Raw genomic sequence first — 17,721 nt, 5'->3', positions numbered from 1 at the left:
AACGAAAAGCGAAAGTGTTAGCTTATACAGACCACCCAGACACAGCTGCAGAGACACTAAAGCAATGCCTACCTCTCTTCTTTTGCATGTCTTCATTCTTTTCTCTTCAATCATTGCACTCCTTGATTATCCACCATGACCTGTCACTGCTTATGGGGTCTTCATCCTTCCAGGCTCAAGGAATTAGGGCAGAAAATCAAGTCCTGAAGCCAGTGTTCCTCAGGTTCACAGGTGGAGGTTGGCATACATCTCAGTGCTTGCCTTTGAACCAGGGAAGTGGGTACATCAGATGGCCTAAGACAGGTCCCCTGCTTCCTCTTCAGAGCTGGGTCAGAGGCTGATGGAGACGATATGGCCTAAAGGCAGAGTGGGAAGAGCAGGTCCTCAGACAGAGTAGATGCTGGATAGGCAGAATCAACAAACATTTCATATGTAGGAGTCTATCTTTAATTAAAGATTTACGTTTGAAAAAAACAAATACTTCAATTATTCATCACCTGAGGATAGAATTTATAAAAGGTTTCTTCAAGATACTTGATATTGAAGAATATTTTCAAAAATATTTACATTTGAAACTAATGAATTCTTTAAAACTCCAAGCCTTGTTCCTTATCTTTGTAACATTGAAAGAATATCTGAATATTATCTTAGTTCCTTCTGAAATGTCCTTGGAAAGCTAATGTTTTGCCTAGCCATTTCTTCTCTGAATTTTGTCAAATTCATAGGCTTAAAAATTATTTTTATTTTATCTAAGGATGTTTTGCCTGTGTGTAATGTCTGTGTGTCACACGAATGCCCAGTGCCCATGAAGTCCAGAAGAGGGCATCAGATCCTCTGGAACTGGAGTTACAGATAATTGTAAGCCTCCATATAGGTGCTGGGGATTGAACCCAGGTCCTTTGGAAGAGCAACGAGTGCACTTAACAGCTGAGCACGCCAGTCCCTAAACCGCAGTTCTTATAGAGTTGTTGTAAAATGTCTTTTGAGAATATTTCTCAAGTATTTCTTACAAATTAGATTGTCATTTCTTTTGTCATTTTTTCTACAGAATCAAAGATGCAAAGGAGCTGAAATTTTACATTTCTTTTAAGCCACCACATTTTCCTTTTGTAGACATACAGACACATACACACACACACACACACACACACACACACAAACCTTATCTTTAAGATGCCCTAAGCAGGTCCACAACGAGGTCCCTTCCAAACCTCCCCGTGGTTAACACACTCTCCCCTCTAATATTTTTGAATTATTTCTTACTAAAATCTATATTTCATCTCTGCTATAATCTAAATCTGCTAAAATCTATATTTCTCTCTGTCTGTCTGTCTCTATCTCTTGTCTTTTTCTGTCTCTGTCTCTCTCTGTCTCTCTGTCTCTCTGTCTCTCTGTCTCTCTGTCTCTCTCTCTCTCTCTCTCTCTGTCTCTCTCTCTTTCTCTCTCTCTTATCATTGGCCACTGGCAACTTTATCTCACCAATCGAAGCTAACTGGGGGGCAGGGACCCTCAGAGTCTTACAGGCAGATGAGCAGGTTCCCCTGTAATTTTGGGAGCCAAATTAATACAAATAGCATCAGAATCAATCCACAACAGATTGTATTCATGTATTCTGGCATTAGCCAGAGCAATGTCTGGCTAATCAAATGTTCCTACTTTTGATTCTTTCTAGGAGATGATGCTATAGGGTCCTTTGTTAATTGTACATACATATTTAATGTTGTATCAGGAGAGAACTTTGAAATGAATAATCAGGGTTTTTCAGGGACACTGAAATACCTACTCAGCTTCTCCTCGAGGGGGTGGCACATCCATTACTCTGGAATGTGTCTGGAATGTAAAAGGAGAGGGTATTATCTCGTGTGCCCTCTGACATATCTGGGGGATTCATCTATAGGTATCTCCACAGAAATCCATTTGCTGTAGCTTCTAAATCTGCTTGATATTCAAACATGTCCCTTGCTCAGAAGACAGTTTGTATAGGAATATAAGAGATCTGTGGAGAATAAGCTCTCTGTACTCATAAAAATTTAGTGAAGAAAATACTGCTTTGCATTCAAGCTAAACTGTTTGTTTCTTTATATCCACTAAAACCTAAAAAAACCCAATGTATTTGGCTGATGATGGGAGTCTACAGTACATAACCAGCTGGTCTGTGCTAGCTCACTCTAGAAGCTTGTTTTGAGGCCAGAGTGACTGGACTAAAGCTAATGTGGGGTCATTGTCTTCTTTGACACCAGTTTATGACACATAACATTTTTTCTTTTGGGAGCCATCTAATGATGTAGCATTAAATAAATTTTATCAGTGAAATAGTTCAAAACACAAAAAATAGTTTATCAGAAGTCCCATATAACAATAAGCAAGTCCGAATGTGTGTTCATTGTCCTCAGAATGGCCCTTTGTAAAAAGAAACACATCCTAGCGCTTTCTCTGTCTTTCTCACAGAAGTGATCACAATGAAAGTAAAATGAACATCTCTATATATAATTTCATTTTTTATTACATTTGGATATATTTATATAGTATTATTGTGTGTGCTTAGCATTCACATAGATTACATCATACTGAAATTTTCTTGTTTTTGTCTAATATTATTAATAAATGAACAATTCAACCTCCAATTCCTTTCTTTTACAAACAGTGCTTTGGTGAACATGCTTTATATGTTTCCCTGTACATATGCATAAGACTTTGTGTATATCTCCAGGAGGAATTTTCTTTTTTTTTTATTAGATATTTTCTTTATTTACATTTCAAATGTTATTCCCTTTGCTCGGTTCCCCTCTGAAAACCCTCTATCCCATCCCCCTCCCCCTGCTAACTAACTCACCCACTCCCACTTCCCTGTCCTGGCATTACACTACACTAGGGCAACAAACCTTCACAGGTCCAAGGGCCTCTCCTCCCTTTGATGTCCAACAAGGCCATCCTCTGCTACATATGCAGCTGAAACCATGGGTCCCTCCATGTGTATTCTTTGGTTAGTGGTTTAGTCCCTGGGAGTTCTGGGGCTACTGTTTGGTTCATATTGTTCCTCCTCCTATGGGACTGCAAACCCCTTCAGCTCCTTGGGTCCTTTCTCTAGCTCCTCCACTGGGGACTGTGCTCAGTTCAATTACTGTCTGAGAGCATCACCTCTGTATTTGTCAGGCACTGGCAGGGCCTCTAAGAAGACAGCTATATCCGGCTCCTGTTACCAAACGCTTGTTGGCATCTACCATAGTGTCTGGTTTTGGTGACTGTATATGGGATGGAACCCCAGGGGAGGCAGTCTCTGGATGGTTTTTCCTTCAGTCTCTCCTTCACACTTTGTCTCTGTATCTCCTCCCATGGGTATTTTGATCCCCCTTCTAAGGATCAAAGTATCCACACTTTGGTCTTCCTTCTTCTTGAGCTTCATGTGGTCTGTAAATTGTATCTTGGGCTAATTGTAGCTTCTGGGCTAATAGCCACTCATCAGTGAGTGCTTACCATGTGTGTTCTTTTGTGAGTGGGTTACCTCACTCAGAATGATATTTTCTAGTTCCATCCATTTGCCTAAGGATTTCATGAATTCATTGTTTTTAATAGCTGAGTAGTATTCCATTGTGCAAATATACCACATTTTCTGTATCCATTCAGAGGAATGAGGAATGAGGGGCATCTGGGTTCTTTCCAGCTTCTGGCTATTATAAATAAGGCTGCTATGAACATAATGGAGCATGTGTTCTTATTACATGTTGGAGCATCTTCTGGGTGTATGCCCAGGAGTGTCCAGGTAGAATTTTCAACTCTTACTAACTCAAACTGTACTTCAGGAAGGGTGAAAGCTTTCTTGAGAAAATTTTGAGTTCTCAATCTGATAATAACTAATTCAATTCTTGAAAATCCTCAGCAAAATCTCAGCAAAAACTTGTTCAAATAGTATGTCTCTGTCAGTTTCTATAAACTCTTTTTCTGACATGCCTGTGAAATGTATTTTAATTTTGTTGTATTTTTTCATTTATAGTAGTATTGAGAATAGAAACAAAGACCATGCACATGTCCGCAAGCACTCCATTGCTGAGCTATACCCTGCCCTCTTGTTTTACTCTACACATCTTTATTTTTGTGCACCTCCACCCTAAGTCTTTTGACATAGGGTCTCATTATGCAGCTGTAGCTGGCTTGGGGCTCGATCTGTAGACCAGGTTGACCTCAATCTCACAGAGATCTGCCTGCCTCAGGCTCCCAAATTCTGGGATTAAAGGTGTGCACCATGGCGGCTGGCTCTTTCTTTTTTTAAAATCAACTTGAGTAATTAAATATGCCCAAAATGTTCTTCTACCTATTCAGTGTATCTTAAACTTAAAACATATTAATTTCTTTTGTATATATGTATGTATGTATGTGAGTAAAGGTGGCTATCTATATAGAGGCCAATGGTTGACGTAAAGAATCTTCCTCAATTTTTTGCCATTGACTTGTTTGAGACAGTCTGTCATTATGCGTGCAGACAGCCCAGGACTCTACACAGTTTCCAGCACTGGGATTACAGGTGTGTACCACCAACCCTTACATTTTTAAACCCAAGGCTTCATGCTTGTATGGCGAACATGTTATCATCTCTGTCTCCTTCTTGCCCCACATTAAGGGGCAAGAAGTTCTTTGAAAAGAACTGTGGGTTCTTTCTCTGAGGATTCTGTTTGTTCTTTTTGTTTGTTTGCCCTGACCCCCAGTCTTAGAGAGCTTTCTCCCTTTAAATTTTTCCAATAATTTTGAACATATTTGTGTGTGTATGGTCTTTTTTTTTTTCCAGATCTAGCCTAAGTTTATCTGTTAAAAACAGCACAGGATATTGGTCATCCACAAATAGTGTGTGGGTGGTTGTGTCCCAGCAGTCCATCTGTCTTCGCACTGGCAGGAGCCTTTTCTGTGGGGCTTTCACGGGGGGCTGGTCACCTTTGGGAGCCTGAGCTGGAGCTGCAGCCCCTGCCTTGGTTTGAACCGTAGGCTTTGGCTGGCAGAGCCTACGCCCCTTGGCCACGTAGCTTCGAATCTGCTTCCCAAGCTTGGGGTGAGCGAGGAAAGCCAGCGGCTGAGTTTGCGGCTGGAGCCCTTTGGCATCTTGGGCTTGACGGCCTGAGGCTTCACCAGGGCCTTGATGGCCTCTGTGCACGCACTCACTGCCTTTGCATTGTTGGCCTACATCTTCTTCAGGCCTTTCTTGTTGTGATTCTTGGCAACCCCCTTAAGAGACTCGTATCTTTGTGACCGGGGTTTCTTGATGCCATGTCTGTGCCATCTGCGGGACTGGTTGTGTATGGTATGGTTCTTGGACTTGGCTATGTCTGCATGGTAACCCCCGGTTCCCGCAGCGCTTGGGACTGGTGTGTAATGGTCTTTTAAATGATTATTCTTTGAAATATTAGGTGCTACTATTTCCTTATGTTTTATGATTTTATTTAACTGGAATTTCCCCAGCAGAGTTCATATTAGTAAAACCTTCTGCAGAACTCTCCCTCCCAGAACAATTTTGCCAGTGCCCCAGGGGCATAGGGACAACCTGGGACTAGCTTTTGAGCATTTCCAGTCCAGTCCAGGATTTTCTGCACCATCCTGAGAATCTCAGACAGCTCTCTAAGGTATTATCCCAAAGAGAAAATGCCAGCCCTAGGTAGGGAGCAGCGTCCTCCCTTCCTGTTGTGCTGGTTACAGTTGGAGTCTGCCTCTCCCTGAAGCTGCAGCTTGGCAAATCCTTTCATCCACCGTGTGTCTGTCGGAGCCTCCAGTGCTGCTGGGTACTACAATTCATCTGGAGGTCCAGTAAGGACCCAGAGTGCCCGAGACACAAGCTCTCGAGCTACCCTGGCGTTGCTTCTTTGCTCTTAGCATAGGGATTTATCTTACTTTTTTATAGGTTTGGCCTTACATGAAGTTTGGGGGTTTTAATTTTAAGTGGAATTTGTCAGTGGTTTTGTGTGAATGTTTCCACATTAGCTCAGCCTGACATGTTACTGGACCCATCTTTCTCTCAGTCCTACTTACCATCTTCTTTTACAATGTAACATAAAATGCCTACATTTCTTTTGGGAAGTAAGTAAAGTATAAGTTAACCTTCAATTAATTCAGCCAATATTTATTGAAATATTAAATAAAAACTAGTTTCTAATTAAAAAACTAGTGATAAATAAAATCACTAGTTTCAGCAGCAGGCATTCAGATATTTCTTCCTTGCCTCACAGAGCTAACAGGTAAACATGGAGATACTGTCAGCTGAATGTAGCAAGTGTGTGATCAAAGGGTGCAAAGTACACTGTCGAAGGATCCAGAAGAGGCCTGAAATTCCAGAACCTGAAGGCTTAGTGAAGGCATGTATAGAAGCATGAGTGGGAAGGCTGAGATGGGAGGCTCAGGGAGGCTTAGTCTGAGAACAGTCTCCACAGGGCTGGTGTGCAGGGTGTGCCTCACCACACTAGTCACGGCGTGGAGAAGCCATGTCCGTTCTTAACAACTCACAGTCAGTTTCCCCAGCTGCTTCCAGGAGAAGCTTTATGGTGGAGAGTTTCAAGGTGGTGATAGCTGGAATTAATGTTCACAGGAACAAGCTGTGTGACCACCTGGAGGATATCACGTTACGTAAGCATGGCTGTGGGAAAAGTAGGTGACCTATAACCAGTTTGAAGCTATGTTTCATGGTCTAAAGATTGTTTTCAAGTGCCCTGTTGGTCTCTGATCTGAGAGTGGTCAATGAGAGAAAGAAGCATTTTTTCCTTTTTATTTATATATTTTATTGGTTATTTTTATTTACTTATATTTCCTTCTCTTCTGTGTGGTATTGCCTTATCTGGCATTGGTAGGAGCAAGACCCTAGGTCTTGTGGAGGCTCTGTGCTCCAGTACAGGAGAATGCTAGAGTGATGAGGCAGGAGTCTCATAAAAGCAGGGTAAGGGGGGGGGGGAGAGATAGGAGTTTCAAGGTTTTGTTTTAAACTTCATTAATTTTAGGACAGTCTTATACAACATATTTTGTTCATGATCATCAATCAACCCTTCCTTGATATACCGTACCATTTTTCTCCCTATAGAAGCATTTTTTTAACCTGAAACAATTTAATTAGTTCTACCTAAATTCTTTTATTAATATGAAATACCAGTAAAGCAGATTATTTCTCTGTAAAACCTGGAAACAAAGATGCATTTTCATTAGGACATTGACAATAACTAGAGTGATGTTTGAGCCACGATGCAGCATAGGGAGAGCTAAGATGTTTCCTTAAGATGGGGGAGAGAACAATGACCCAGAGCCCCTAAGACAGACTCCTGGGTCTTACAGAGTCTGGAGCATGTATGGATCTGGAGCATGTGAGTATTTCTTAGCCTTTAAAATACATACATGAGCTGCCCAAAGACCCAATCCACTCATTACTTAAAGAATTGCAATGGACAGTCATGAGTTAAGTACATGAGTTGGGGTTTGGCCTCTCCATTGCTATCTTGTTAGAAATTTCCTTTGCATCTGACTCTACAGAGACGTGAATGCTGAGTCATGTTTCTTCTCAAGTTCTTCCAGGTTCTGCAGAGCTAAGACTACAGTGATAGGAGAATAGCTAATGTGTTAAGTCTCAGAAATGGAAAACTCTGAGTGGAGAATTATCTGGAGGTTTCTGGCATCCCTAGCACCAGTGCTTCAGAGCGGTGTGTCTACCCAGCCTGTAGGCTGCCTGGCTGACCAAAGCCTGCAGCTGCTCTTGCTGCAGTGACCTAGTTAATCAGCCGAAATACTGACTTCAGCCAAGACAAGTCAGCTCCAGACATCGCTGTTGATTCTGGAAGGCCAGCCAATGTGGGCCCCAGAATTAAGAGCTTGTTCTGGGTCCAGATGAGATGACTGTATATAGGCATCATGGGGGCACAAGGTAAAATGGGAGCAAAACCTGAGTGAGCCTGAAGTTCTGTACTTCCTGGATATTGCATTCAAGCCAACTGAACTCATGCCTCTTTTCAGGTTTAGGTGAGCTTGCTTGCTTTCTTTCTTTCTTTCTTTCTTTCTTTCTTTCTTTCTTTCTTTCTTTCTTTCTTTCTTTGGTTTTGAATGCTTTTTTATTGATTGATACCTTCACTCATGCATGGAATGTGTTTTGATAAAGTCTGACCCCATTCCCTTCCCTCTAATTCCTTCTCCAGCTCCTCAATCTCCCTGTCCCCCGATTTCATATGCCAGTTCCTTTTGTTCTGTTTTGTTTTGAGTTGTTTTACGTCCACAGAGTCCGTGTCTTGCTGACAGTATACATGGCTGTGGGACCGTCTGCTGGATCATGGGAGCCTCTCAGGCTGCAGCCTGAAGAACCGACTCAGCCTCCCAGCAGCAGCCATCAGTTGCTGATCGGTCTTCAGCTAGAAGTGAGGCTTCCCCGCCACCTTCCCCTCCTACGCTGGGATGCTTCCTGGTTCCATCCTGCACAAGTCTTATGGATGTAGTCACAGCCCCTATCAATTCGTATGTGCGACAACTCTGTAATAGTGAAACTGGGAAACAGTTCCGCTACCGTCATCCCCTGCATCACAAAAAAAGCTGGCTCTTTTAACCTCTCTCCCTCTCTTCCTTGGTGATCTCTGAGCCACAGGAGGAGGGATGTGATGTAGGTATTCCATTAACTTGCTATTAACTAAATCATTTGATAACTAGTTTAGGTGAGCTTTCTAAAACCAACTCTCTTGCCTCCCTCACTACCACCTTCCCTGCAGCCTTCAGTGTGAACGCCAGTTAAGAGTTTAAAGTACAAATCTCAGGACTTCGTGGGTTCTTGATGGCCTGGCCCAACACTACCTACCCTAGGAGGCATCATTCAGACCTAGGGAAAGAGGGCATTTCCCCAAAGAGAGAACATCTCAAAGTACTCCAAGCTGGCCAAAAAGTTAGGGCATCTGACCTCTGCTGGACCATTCAAATAAAAGCTTTCTCAGGAATAATGTTCAACAAAATGCTAATCAAAGCTTTCTGTACCGTGGAGTGCTAGGAGTCTTATACTCACAACTGTGGTGAGTTACGCAAAGGCCTGGCCACAAATTGCCAACTTGCATGAAGCCTCATCTTCCTGGGCCTGCCTGTACAGCATCACACGCCTTGCACTTGTTTGTTAGTCACAGAGTGAGAGCTGTCCCTGTCCCTCAGCAAGGTCACTGTGGACAACATGAGAGAAGTGAGACCTGGTCCTTCTTCACTCTGCCACTTATATATAATCAGATCTTTATTTTCTCGGCTGCTCAAACGTGGCTTTCTTGTAATTTATGTCACTATTAGTGAAAAGGAAATGAAGACAGGTGCTTCTTTATGAGACGAGAGAGTCAATTATGTGAATGGAATTTAAAGATGGAAGTTTTTCCTTGTCTCAAAATGTATATATTGTGCGATATTAATGTAACCAAACCAAACTAAAAAATATTGACATGGCATTGATACTATACTTTTTAAAAATATATAAATAAATGAAATTAATAAAACAAATTTAAGGTAAAATATTTCAGACAGACCAAGAAAATGTAAATAAAGACTTGTATTTTTCCAAATATTCCCTGTTTATAATTTTTCCATACCTTGTTCCTGCTAACAGGCAGAAATGAAGAAAGATGTTTATGATGTAAAAAAGATGCAGTGCATGTTTCTTAAGCAGTGTTCTATTGCTGTGAAGTGACACATGACCAAGGGTTTGGTCTTCTAAAGGAAAGCACTTCATTAGGACTTGCTTACAGTGTCGGGAACTTGGTCTGGCATCGTGCTGGGGAGCATGGCAGCAAGCACGTGTGGTCTTGGAGCAGTTGCTGAGAGCCGGATCCCGGCCAGTGAGCAGCAGAGCCTTCCAGCAGCACAGCCCACTGTCTGATGAGCGCTCAGAGCTGGCCTGGGAGTCCTCGCTGGAGCCTGACTTTCCTTTCAGCAGCTGTGTCACAACAGGAGGGTCATTGCTGTCTCCTTTCTCCTGGCTCTCAGTAGAATGGGAAAAACAAAAATGCCACCTTTATGAGGTGTTTTAAGGATAAAATTGAGTGTTTATGAAGGACACATTTGGCTTTGCTGCTGTTTTACTTGAGCTAGGGTTGTTCTGTACCTTCCGGCTGGTCTGAGTAGCTGGGACAATCAGCCCGTACTGCCATGTCAGCTTAAACAGCGAGCAGCATGACAACTGTAACAGAACGAAGTGTTTATTCAATAAAATGTTATCATATACACGTCAGCATGTTCTTAAAGATTGCAGAATATATTATTGGTTAGATTTCATTTTCCTAACCTTTCCACTATCAGTAATTACTTTGGCTTTTTTTTAGGGGAGTGGGGAGGAGGATGGTGTAAATAAACTTTGCAAAGTAAGATCTTCCTATACTGCCCAGGCTGACCTCAGATTGCTGTGTGTAAGGAATCCTCCTGCCTCAGTCCCCACATAGCTGGAACATGTACTCTTATGTGTAGATAATTTTATTTTATTTTAATTTTGGTGATGCTGGGAATAACTCAACCTGGTGCTTGCCAGGTAAGCACTTTCCCGTTGAGCTGAAGCTCCAGTGTCAGCACTGTAATTTTAAGGGCAGTGCACACACTGTTCTTAGCATGTGTGCATGATCCACTGTGCATTTCTATGACTTTATTAGTTACAGCCCTGTCATTGAACAGTCACTGAAGCTGCTGTGTGGCTTGGCTCTTACTTCAGAGGAGCATGGCTAACAGCCATTTTACTGCTGGAGGGAAGGAAATATTTATCCTAAGGCCCTCATTTCAGTCTGTTCAAAGCAACAGAAGTGGCCCACAGGAATGAACCCCTTAAAGTGAAGGTTATACCAATAGGTTTAAGGCAACAATATCTGCTACCAGAAACAAGTGAGAGGCAAATTCATTATTAGCATAATGAGGCATACCTTCAGGGTAGCAGGCTGGGCATCCACTGAGACTTGCCTGAGGCTTAGTGATCTTGTAAGGCTGAGGCTGCCCCCAGCAGCCCCGTGATTAACATTTCCAAATGGGTCACTAATCTCCAACAAATGCTTAGTATTGTGGTTGCTGTTTGCTTAATTGAGGTTGTGGATAATTTAGTAAAGAATGATTACATGAGTATTAAGAAAAGACAAAGAATTTTTCTAATACTCAAGGAGCACCTCTTAGCAAGCACTTTTCACAGCTAAAACGAAATAGTTCAGGTTCCAGAAATAGAGACTTCAGATTTGTGTAGATTTGCCACAGGTTTTTATTATTAAAAGGAATCATCTTCTTGTTAAAAGAAGGAATTAATATATTTTCATAGTGTAAAAAAGCACAAATAGCCAAAATACAGAAGAATTTAAAATAAAAATTTTAAAATTCTGAGGATAATATTGTGAAATAGAACATTGAAACCTTGTTTTTCATTTTAATGAACTTTTTCTGTTTTTACAGGTCAGAAGGGGTTCTTTGTTTGAAATAATTTCTTTTCCAGCAAAAACTGCCTTAACTAGCATAATGTATGCTTCTTATGCAGCGCTAATTTATTTGGTAAGTTGTCTGCTAGATTGTAGAAATAAATGTATTTCATGCCTTGTTGAAGACAGCACTATATCTATGGTGTCATCTAACACTTGTCTTTTATTTTTCTGAGAGATATCTAAGTTATTGATTTTGCTTTGAAAATATATTTCAAGATATTCTTGTTTGATATCATACGGGTAAATTTCATTTTTTTCATCCTATGATTTGTGTACTTGGATAGCAGAATCTTTTAAAGTACAATTTCTTAATTCTAATATAGTTTAACCTTACTAATATTTTCATTTATATTGTGTTTTTTCCTGTTTAAATAAATTATGACCTACACCCAAGATGATGAGAACATTCTCATCTGTTACATTCCAGAAGCTATATTATTTTGCTTTTCACTTATATTATTGCTTTATAATCCATGTGGAAATTGGTGTGAGTTAAGAGACACACACTTATCCCAATGGTACCCAGCTAATCTACCTTTGCTTATCAGGAACTTTTTGTCATAAGTCAAGTTTCTTTGCGTGTAGGCTTGTTTATAAACTCACTATGTCTAGCTGCTTTGTCTATTCTTAGACCAGTTTTGTTGTGAATCTCTGGACCTTCATAAAAACGTCTTTATAACTGGTAGGGTAAATTCTTCTAATCTATGAACATGACATATCCTTTGTTAACTTTGGCCTTTTGAAATTTCTCTTAACAATTTTTAAGATTTCATCATAGTTGTTATACATTTGTTAACTTTTATCATATTATGACATATAATAGTATTAAACTTTTCCTACAACCTATAAATTTAATGTAGTCCAAATTAAAAACTGAACAGCTGGTGTATGTGTGTGTGTTTGTGTGTGTGTAAGTTGACTAGCTGCTTCTAGATTGGCCAGGGAGAGCTGGAAATATAATGCAGATCAGTTAGTAGGGTTCTTACCTACTGTGCACAAAAGTCTTAGGTTTAGTTCCAAGCAATGCATATATGACTATATGAATTGGGCATGGTTGTGCAACTTGTAATCCCAGCAAGCAAGAGATAGAGGAGGCAGGGTCAAAACTGAAGGGAACAATGGGAGCATATGTGTTGCTGTGTTTTACAATGAGGAGCAGGACATCAGTAGACAGGTGAGCAGCTGGAGACCTCAAACCTTTGCTGTTATCCTTTCAAGAAAATCAGACCTGAATCCACCTTCAAAACACTGCATTGATGCCTTCTGTAAGAAGATGGTGGAACAGAAGTGTCCTTTGCATGACTATGCAAATGGGAAGAGTCAGTACAACAAAGTATATTCTGAGAAAAGAAAAGGGAAAAGCTATAGGAATCAAGGCAGGTGAAGAAGAGCTAAAAAGCACAAAGAAACAGCAAGGCAACTTGGAGAAAAGCACATAAAAATTGTAAACTCCCAACTTTGGCCCCAACAGAGCTGAGGGGCTGTCTCCATGCCAGAATACCCAGAAGGCAGAGTGCAGACAGTCACTGTGCTACCATCAGCCTGTCTTAGCAGTGGAGAAAGTTCATAGCCCATGCAAGCCTTACATTTCTAGTATTGTGGGTTTTTTTGTTTTTGTTTTTGTTTTTGTTTTTGTTTTTGTTTTTGTTTTGTTTTGTTTTGTTTTAAGGGGACTCATTCCTCACACTTAGAGTTTGGAGCCAGGATTCACGGTGAGAAGGGCATTATTAAAGACTAAACTACTCTGGATTTCAGGCTACACAGAATGGTCAAAACTCAGAGGCACTGGAAAGTGGGAACTGCAGGGCACAGTGGTCAGTGGCACCTTTCTCTGAGGGAAGGACAAGAGCAAGCACTTTACTATAGGAGCTGGGTAAGAAGTGCGCAGAGAAAGGGCAGTAGAACACGTCCCACAGGTTTCTCCCTACCCCCATTCCCCCACTATCCTGTCACCAGTCAGAGGTTAGTAGTCTCTTTCCCACACTCTGTTGGGCCTCTAAAGATACACTTTTATTTAGACATTTGCCAATGCCCTGGGAGATAGAGATGGAAGACATCTGGAGTAAGAGAGCATTCACCTATCAAAGATTGTTGGGGTTCATAAGGAACCAAACTTCAAGAGAGGAGGAGTGTCCAATCAGCCCCATTAACACTGCTGGGGCATGATGGCTTCTTATAGCATGCATTCTGAAAGCCTTTGCTATGAATACAGCTATGCCACAGGCATATCCTTGACCAAACCAAGTAGAAAATGCAAGGCACTACAGAATAAGGCTCAGTGAGTATACAGCTCTACCTGTTAGGAGAGAAATTTAATGACCACAGGCCTTGTTTGTGTCTAATATCCCCCTTCCTTACCAACCATACTTGGCAGAACAGAGGACAAAGAAGGTAGCTTTCTCAATCCATGGACCTCAGCTAGGAGGAAGTGTTTAGTGTTTACTTCTTTTCTTTCATTATTTTTTTCTTGCATCTAATTTTACTTTTCCTTTTAATTGGATTGTAAAATGTCTATCTTACTGCTCTTAGTGTTCTTTAGTTTATTCTGTATTACTTCTGACTCTTTTCTATTGCTATTGGTGGTGGTATTGCTGTTTTGCTTATTATTTGCTTGCTATATTTCTATGTTCAGAAGGTTTGTTTTCCTGTTGTTACTGGGATTACTTTCATCTTTGAGTGATAGTTCATACAAAACTCTCAGAAGGCTTCTCATTAAGAAGACCCTTGCAGGGGCTTACGGGACTTTTTGGGAGTGGGGGGGCTAGGAAAGGGGAAATCATTTGAAATGTAAATAAAAAATATACCGAATAAAAAAAATTTAAAAAAAAAAGAAGACCCTTGCATAAGGTAGAAAAGATATCCATTCTAGTAGATGTACAAATCTGAATGTGGAAATACAAGAACTATGAAGAAAATAAGGCAGCACCACTTCTCTGACAGTTTATAAATGAACCCAAAGATACTGAAGCATATAAATGCCAAAGAATTCAAAGACTGTTTTTCAAAATGATGAGTTTGAATAGAATAAAAACCAACAGTTGAATAAAACAAGCAAACCAATATAAGCAATAAGATGAAACTCAGAAAAAGAATAAAACAAACTAGAAAAAGGAAAATTCATTCAAGCCTCACCAATAAACAATGTCAACTGGAAGGCACAGTATAAGATATAAAAGACAGAGGGAGCAAAAGATAAGTTATGAACAGTATAAATGGTTAAGAAGAGTGACATGGTTAGAAGGATATGTTTATGAATAACTGATGAATGAGCCAAGTTATAGAAGACACAGAGAAACTTATTGTAAGTGAAATAACAGCAGAAAACTTTATATATGTTCCTAGTGAAAGAAGGATTTAGAACCAAGTAGAATTGACAGAAATGAAAAGTTTGGATCCGTTATATATACAAAACAAGCTGTGTATGTCACACAGTGAGAACCTGAACATTGGTTGTTGGTTGGTGAGGAGGGACAAGTAAACCTTATTGCAAGCCAGTGTAGGTGAACTAAGTCTAGGTTCAGTAAGCTAACCCATCTCAAAAGACAAGGTGGAGAGTGACTGAAGAAGATGCCCAAAATACTCTCAACTCCATGCATATGTGCACATGCCTACACACATACATACATACCACACATACACATGACAAGTACACAAATGCACACAAAATTTCAAAGTGATTTATTGGAATATAAAACAAGATCTAAGAAATGTTGCCTGCAAGAAACTCACATCCCTCACAGTCATACAAAAACTAAAAATGAAATACCAGAAAATATATTCTAAAAAAATTAAATAAAAAGCCAAGCAGGAGAATCTATATTCACATAAAAAAATCAGAGATCAAGCCAAAATATTCAGAAAAAATGAAAAGCAAGATCACTAAATATTAGCAAAAGGAACGGTACTAGGCAGCTTTTTATTACTGAAACAAGTAACTGAACAAAACAAGTTTAAAGAAGGCAAGGTTGATTTTAGCTCATGGTGTCAGAACTGTCAGTGAAGGCTAGCTTTCACAGTGGAACCAAAGCCCAGCAGTGGAGGCAGGTGGCCGAAGCTGACCATTCAATGTCAGAGAAGCAGCAGGGGAGGAGAGGTGGACAAGGCAAGGTTGGACCCCTAGAGTATGCCTCCAATGAACTATTTACTATAGGAAGTACTATCACCAAAAGTTACCAGTACCTCCCAAAATAGGTCCATTATTTGGGACCAAGCCTTCAGTCCATGAGTCTGTGGAGAACATTTCACATCCAAACCATAAGAGGAACAATCCATTGATATATAATGGTTATAAATCCATATATACCGAGGGTTGGATCACTCAATCATGTTAAACAAATACTGCACAGCATACAGGGAGAGCTAAGACTATAATACCACTGTGTCAGTCCTAGTGGGTGACTTCAGTATCCCTGCTCTCACCAGCACACAGACTATCGGGACAAAAATATCAACAAACATTTATTAAATACACTAAAAGTCAATGATTTAATAAATGTCTACACAATATTCCATACAACAGTAGCAAAACACACATTCTTTTAATCACCACTCAAAACACAATTTTTCAAAACATATTTTAAGTCACTAATACAAGGTTTACAAACATAAAAAACAATAAAGGAAAAAAAGGGAGGGAAGAAAAAACTATAGGCCAATATAATCTTTGATATTACTTGATTATCTTTGAAATTATTTAGGTGAATATATCCTTAATAAGATACTTACAAATTGAAATATATATTAAAAACATCATCACAACTGTCAGCTTCATCTCAGGGATGGTAAGATGGATTTACATTTGTAAACCAATATATTTAATACATTATTGAATAGATTTAAGGCAACAATGTCATGATCATCTATACCAATGCAAAGGAAACCTATGAAATGAAATTATAACATTTGGGAAAACATTAAAGGAATTTGAGGTCATTTAGGAGAATACAAAAGACACAAAGAAAAGTATAGTGTGTTTTGTGTCATTGTGTGGAAACGTGAATGATTTTTAAAAAGACATAAGCTAGTGGAAGGATTACTAGGGAAGGGCAAGGGACTGGTGTGAGGATGGCAAGATTAAGGTGCAATGCAGTATGCATGCATGGAGCATCACTGTGACAGCTCCATGGAAGAGCACGCGGCCAGAGGGCTCTCACAATCACAGAAAAGTAAGGTGCTTGGAAAGAGAGGAAGGCCTGAGTGTTCGCTGCCCACATGTCATCTTGAGGCGGTTCTTCTGCAAGGCAAACTAGTGTAGTTCCTTTTAGCTTCATGGGATAGCTGCTGCCCTTCTCTCCTGGTGGTCCTTGGCATCAGTAGTGATGCAGAGTAAGTTCAATGATTAAACTTGTTGCGTTTTTCACTTCTGAGGTTATTTTAACACACATTTTATTTAAACACCTTTCCATATTTAGGATAAGAAGTCAATCTATCACTTGCCATGAGTCAGGGTTTCTTCAAAGGAAGGGCTTTTCAAATTAGAATATGTAGAATGAATATGTTAGACATGTTACTTTTTGTCTGTGGTTGATAGTACATTAAAAGGAAATATTATTTTTCAACATTTTTGTTTTATTTTGTTTTGGATTGTGGTACAGGCAGTCTGTGTTAATGCTGTTCTGGCAAAGATAAAGAAGATTTTCCAAGAAGAAGAATCCATAAGGCAAAATAGAGAGAGCGAGAATTTTAGGAAAGCCTTCTCTGAGCCCGTGCTCCCGCAGCCCATGTTTTCTGAAGGTGAAATCAAAGCAAAGCCTTACAGGTCATTGCCAGAGAAGACAGACAACCTTCTAGATCAACCCAAGCCTCCTGCCAGCAAGCAGAGTAACAAGATCCAGGTTTTACATTCCGTGTTTGATCAATCGGCTGAACTGAATGAATGAGAAATACAAATACCTTTAGAGAGCTCAATAGTTATCTATCCACAGATAAATTTCATCAGACATACTAGAAGACCAATTTACATAAGCTGAAAGTTCTTTTAAGAAGGGCAGGGTAGGGAAAACTATGACATCATCCTCTTGTATCTATATGGCATAGAAAATAAATTAATCTTGATGTATAATATATGTATGGCTATGCAGTATTTTGTTGTTTTTCCCTTTTACTGGATATTTTATTTACATTTCAAATGTTATCCCCTTTCCAGGTCTCTACTCTAGAAACCCCCTAGCCCCTCCCCCTCCCCCTCTAAGGGTGCTCCTCCACCCACCTACCTGTTCCAGCCTTTCTGTCCTGGCATTCCCCTACACTGGGCAATCAAACCCCCTCAGGCCCAAGGGCGGCTTCTCCCACTGATGCCCAACAAGGCCAT

At 40.2% G+C, this 17,721-nt stretch overlaps 1 protein-coding gene across 2 annotated transcripts in view; it reads left to right on the top strand.

The window, feature by feature from the left end:
- Spata9 (spermatogenesis associated 9) overlaps positions 1-17,448 on the top strand; it is a 41,008-nt gene extending 23,560 nt beyond the window's left edge. The window contains exons 4-5 of one of the 2 annotated variants that reach the window (XM_052159560.1): positions 11,386-11,481; positions 17,006-17,448. In XM_052159560.1, coding sequence (XP_052015520.1) covers positions 11,386-11,481; positions 17,006-17,290 — 381 coding nt within the window. In that variant the 3' untranslated portion in view covers positions 17,291-17,448. Of the gene's footprint in view, positions 1-4,937; positions 5,039-11,385; positions 11,482-17,005 lie in introns of those variants that run through there. The other variant, XR_007973686.1, reaches the window with a different exon arrangement.
- Positions 17,449-17,721: the final 273 nt, after the last annotated feature.

Source organism: Apodemus sylvaticus, chromosome 16 (genome assembly GCF_947179515.1).
Source record: "Apodemus sylvaticus chromosome 16, mApoSyl1.1, whole genome shotgun sequence".
NCBI classification, from domain to species: domain Eukaryota; kingdom Metazoa; phylum Chordata; class Mammalia; order Rodentia; family Muridae; genus Apodemus; species Apodemus sylvaticus.
Note: the sequence above shows the minus strand (reverse complement) of the source record. Positions and strands in the feature narration are given on the sequence as shown.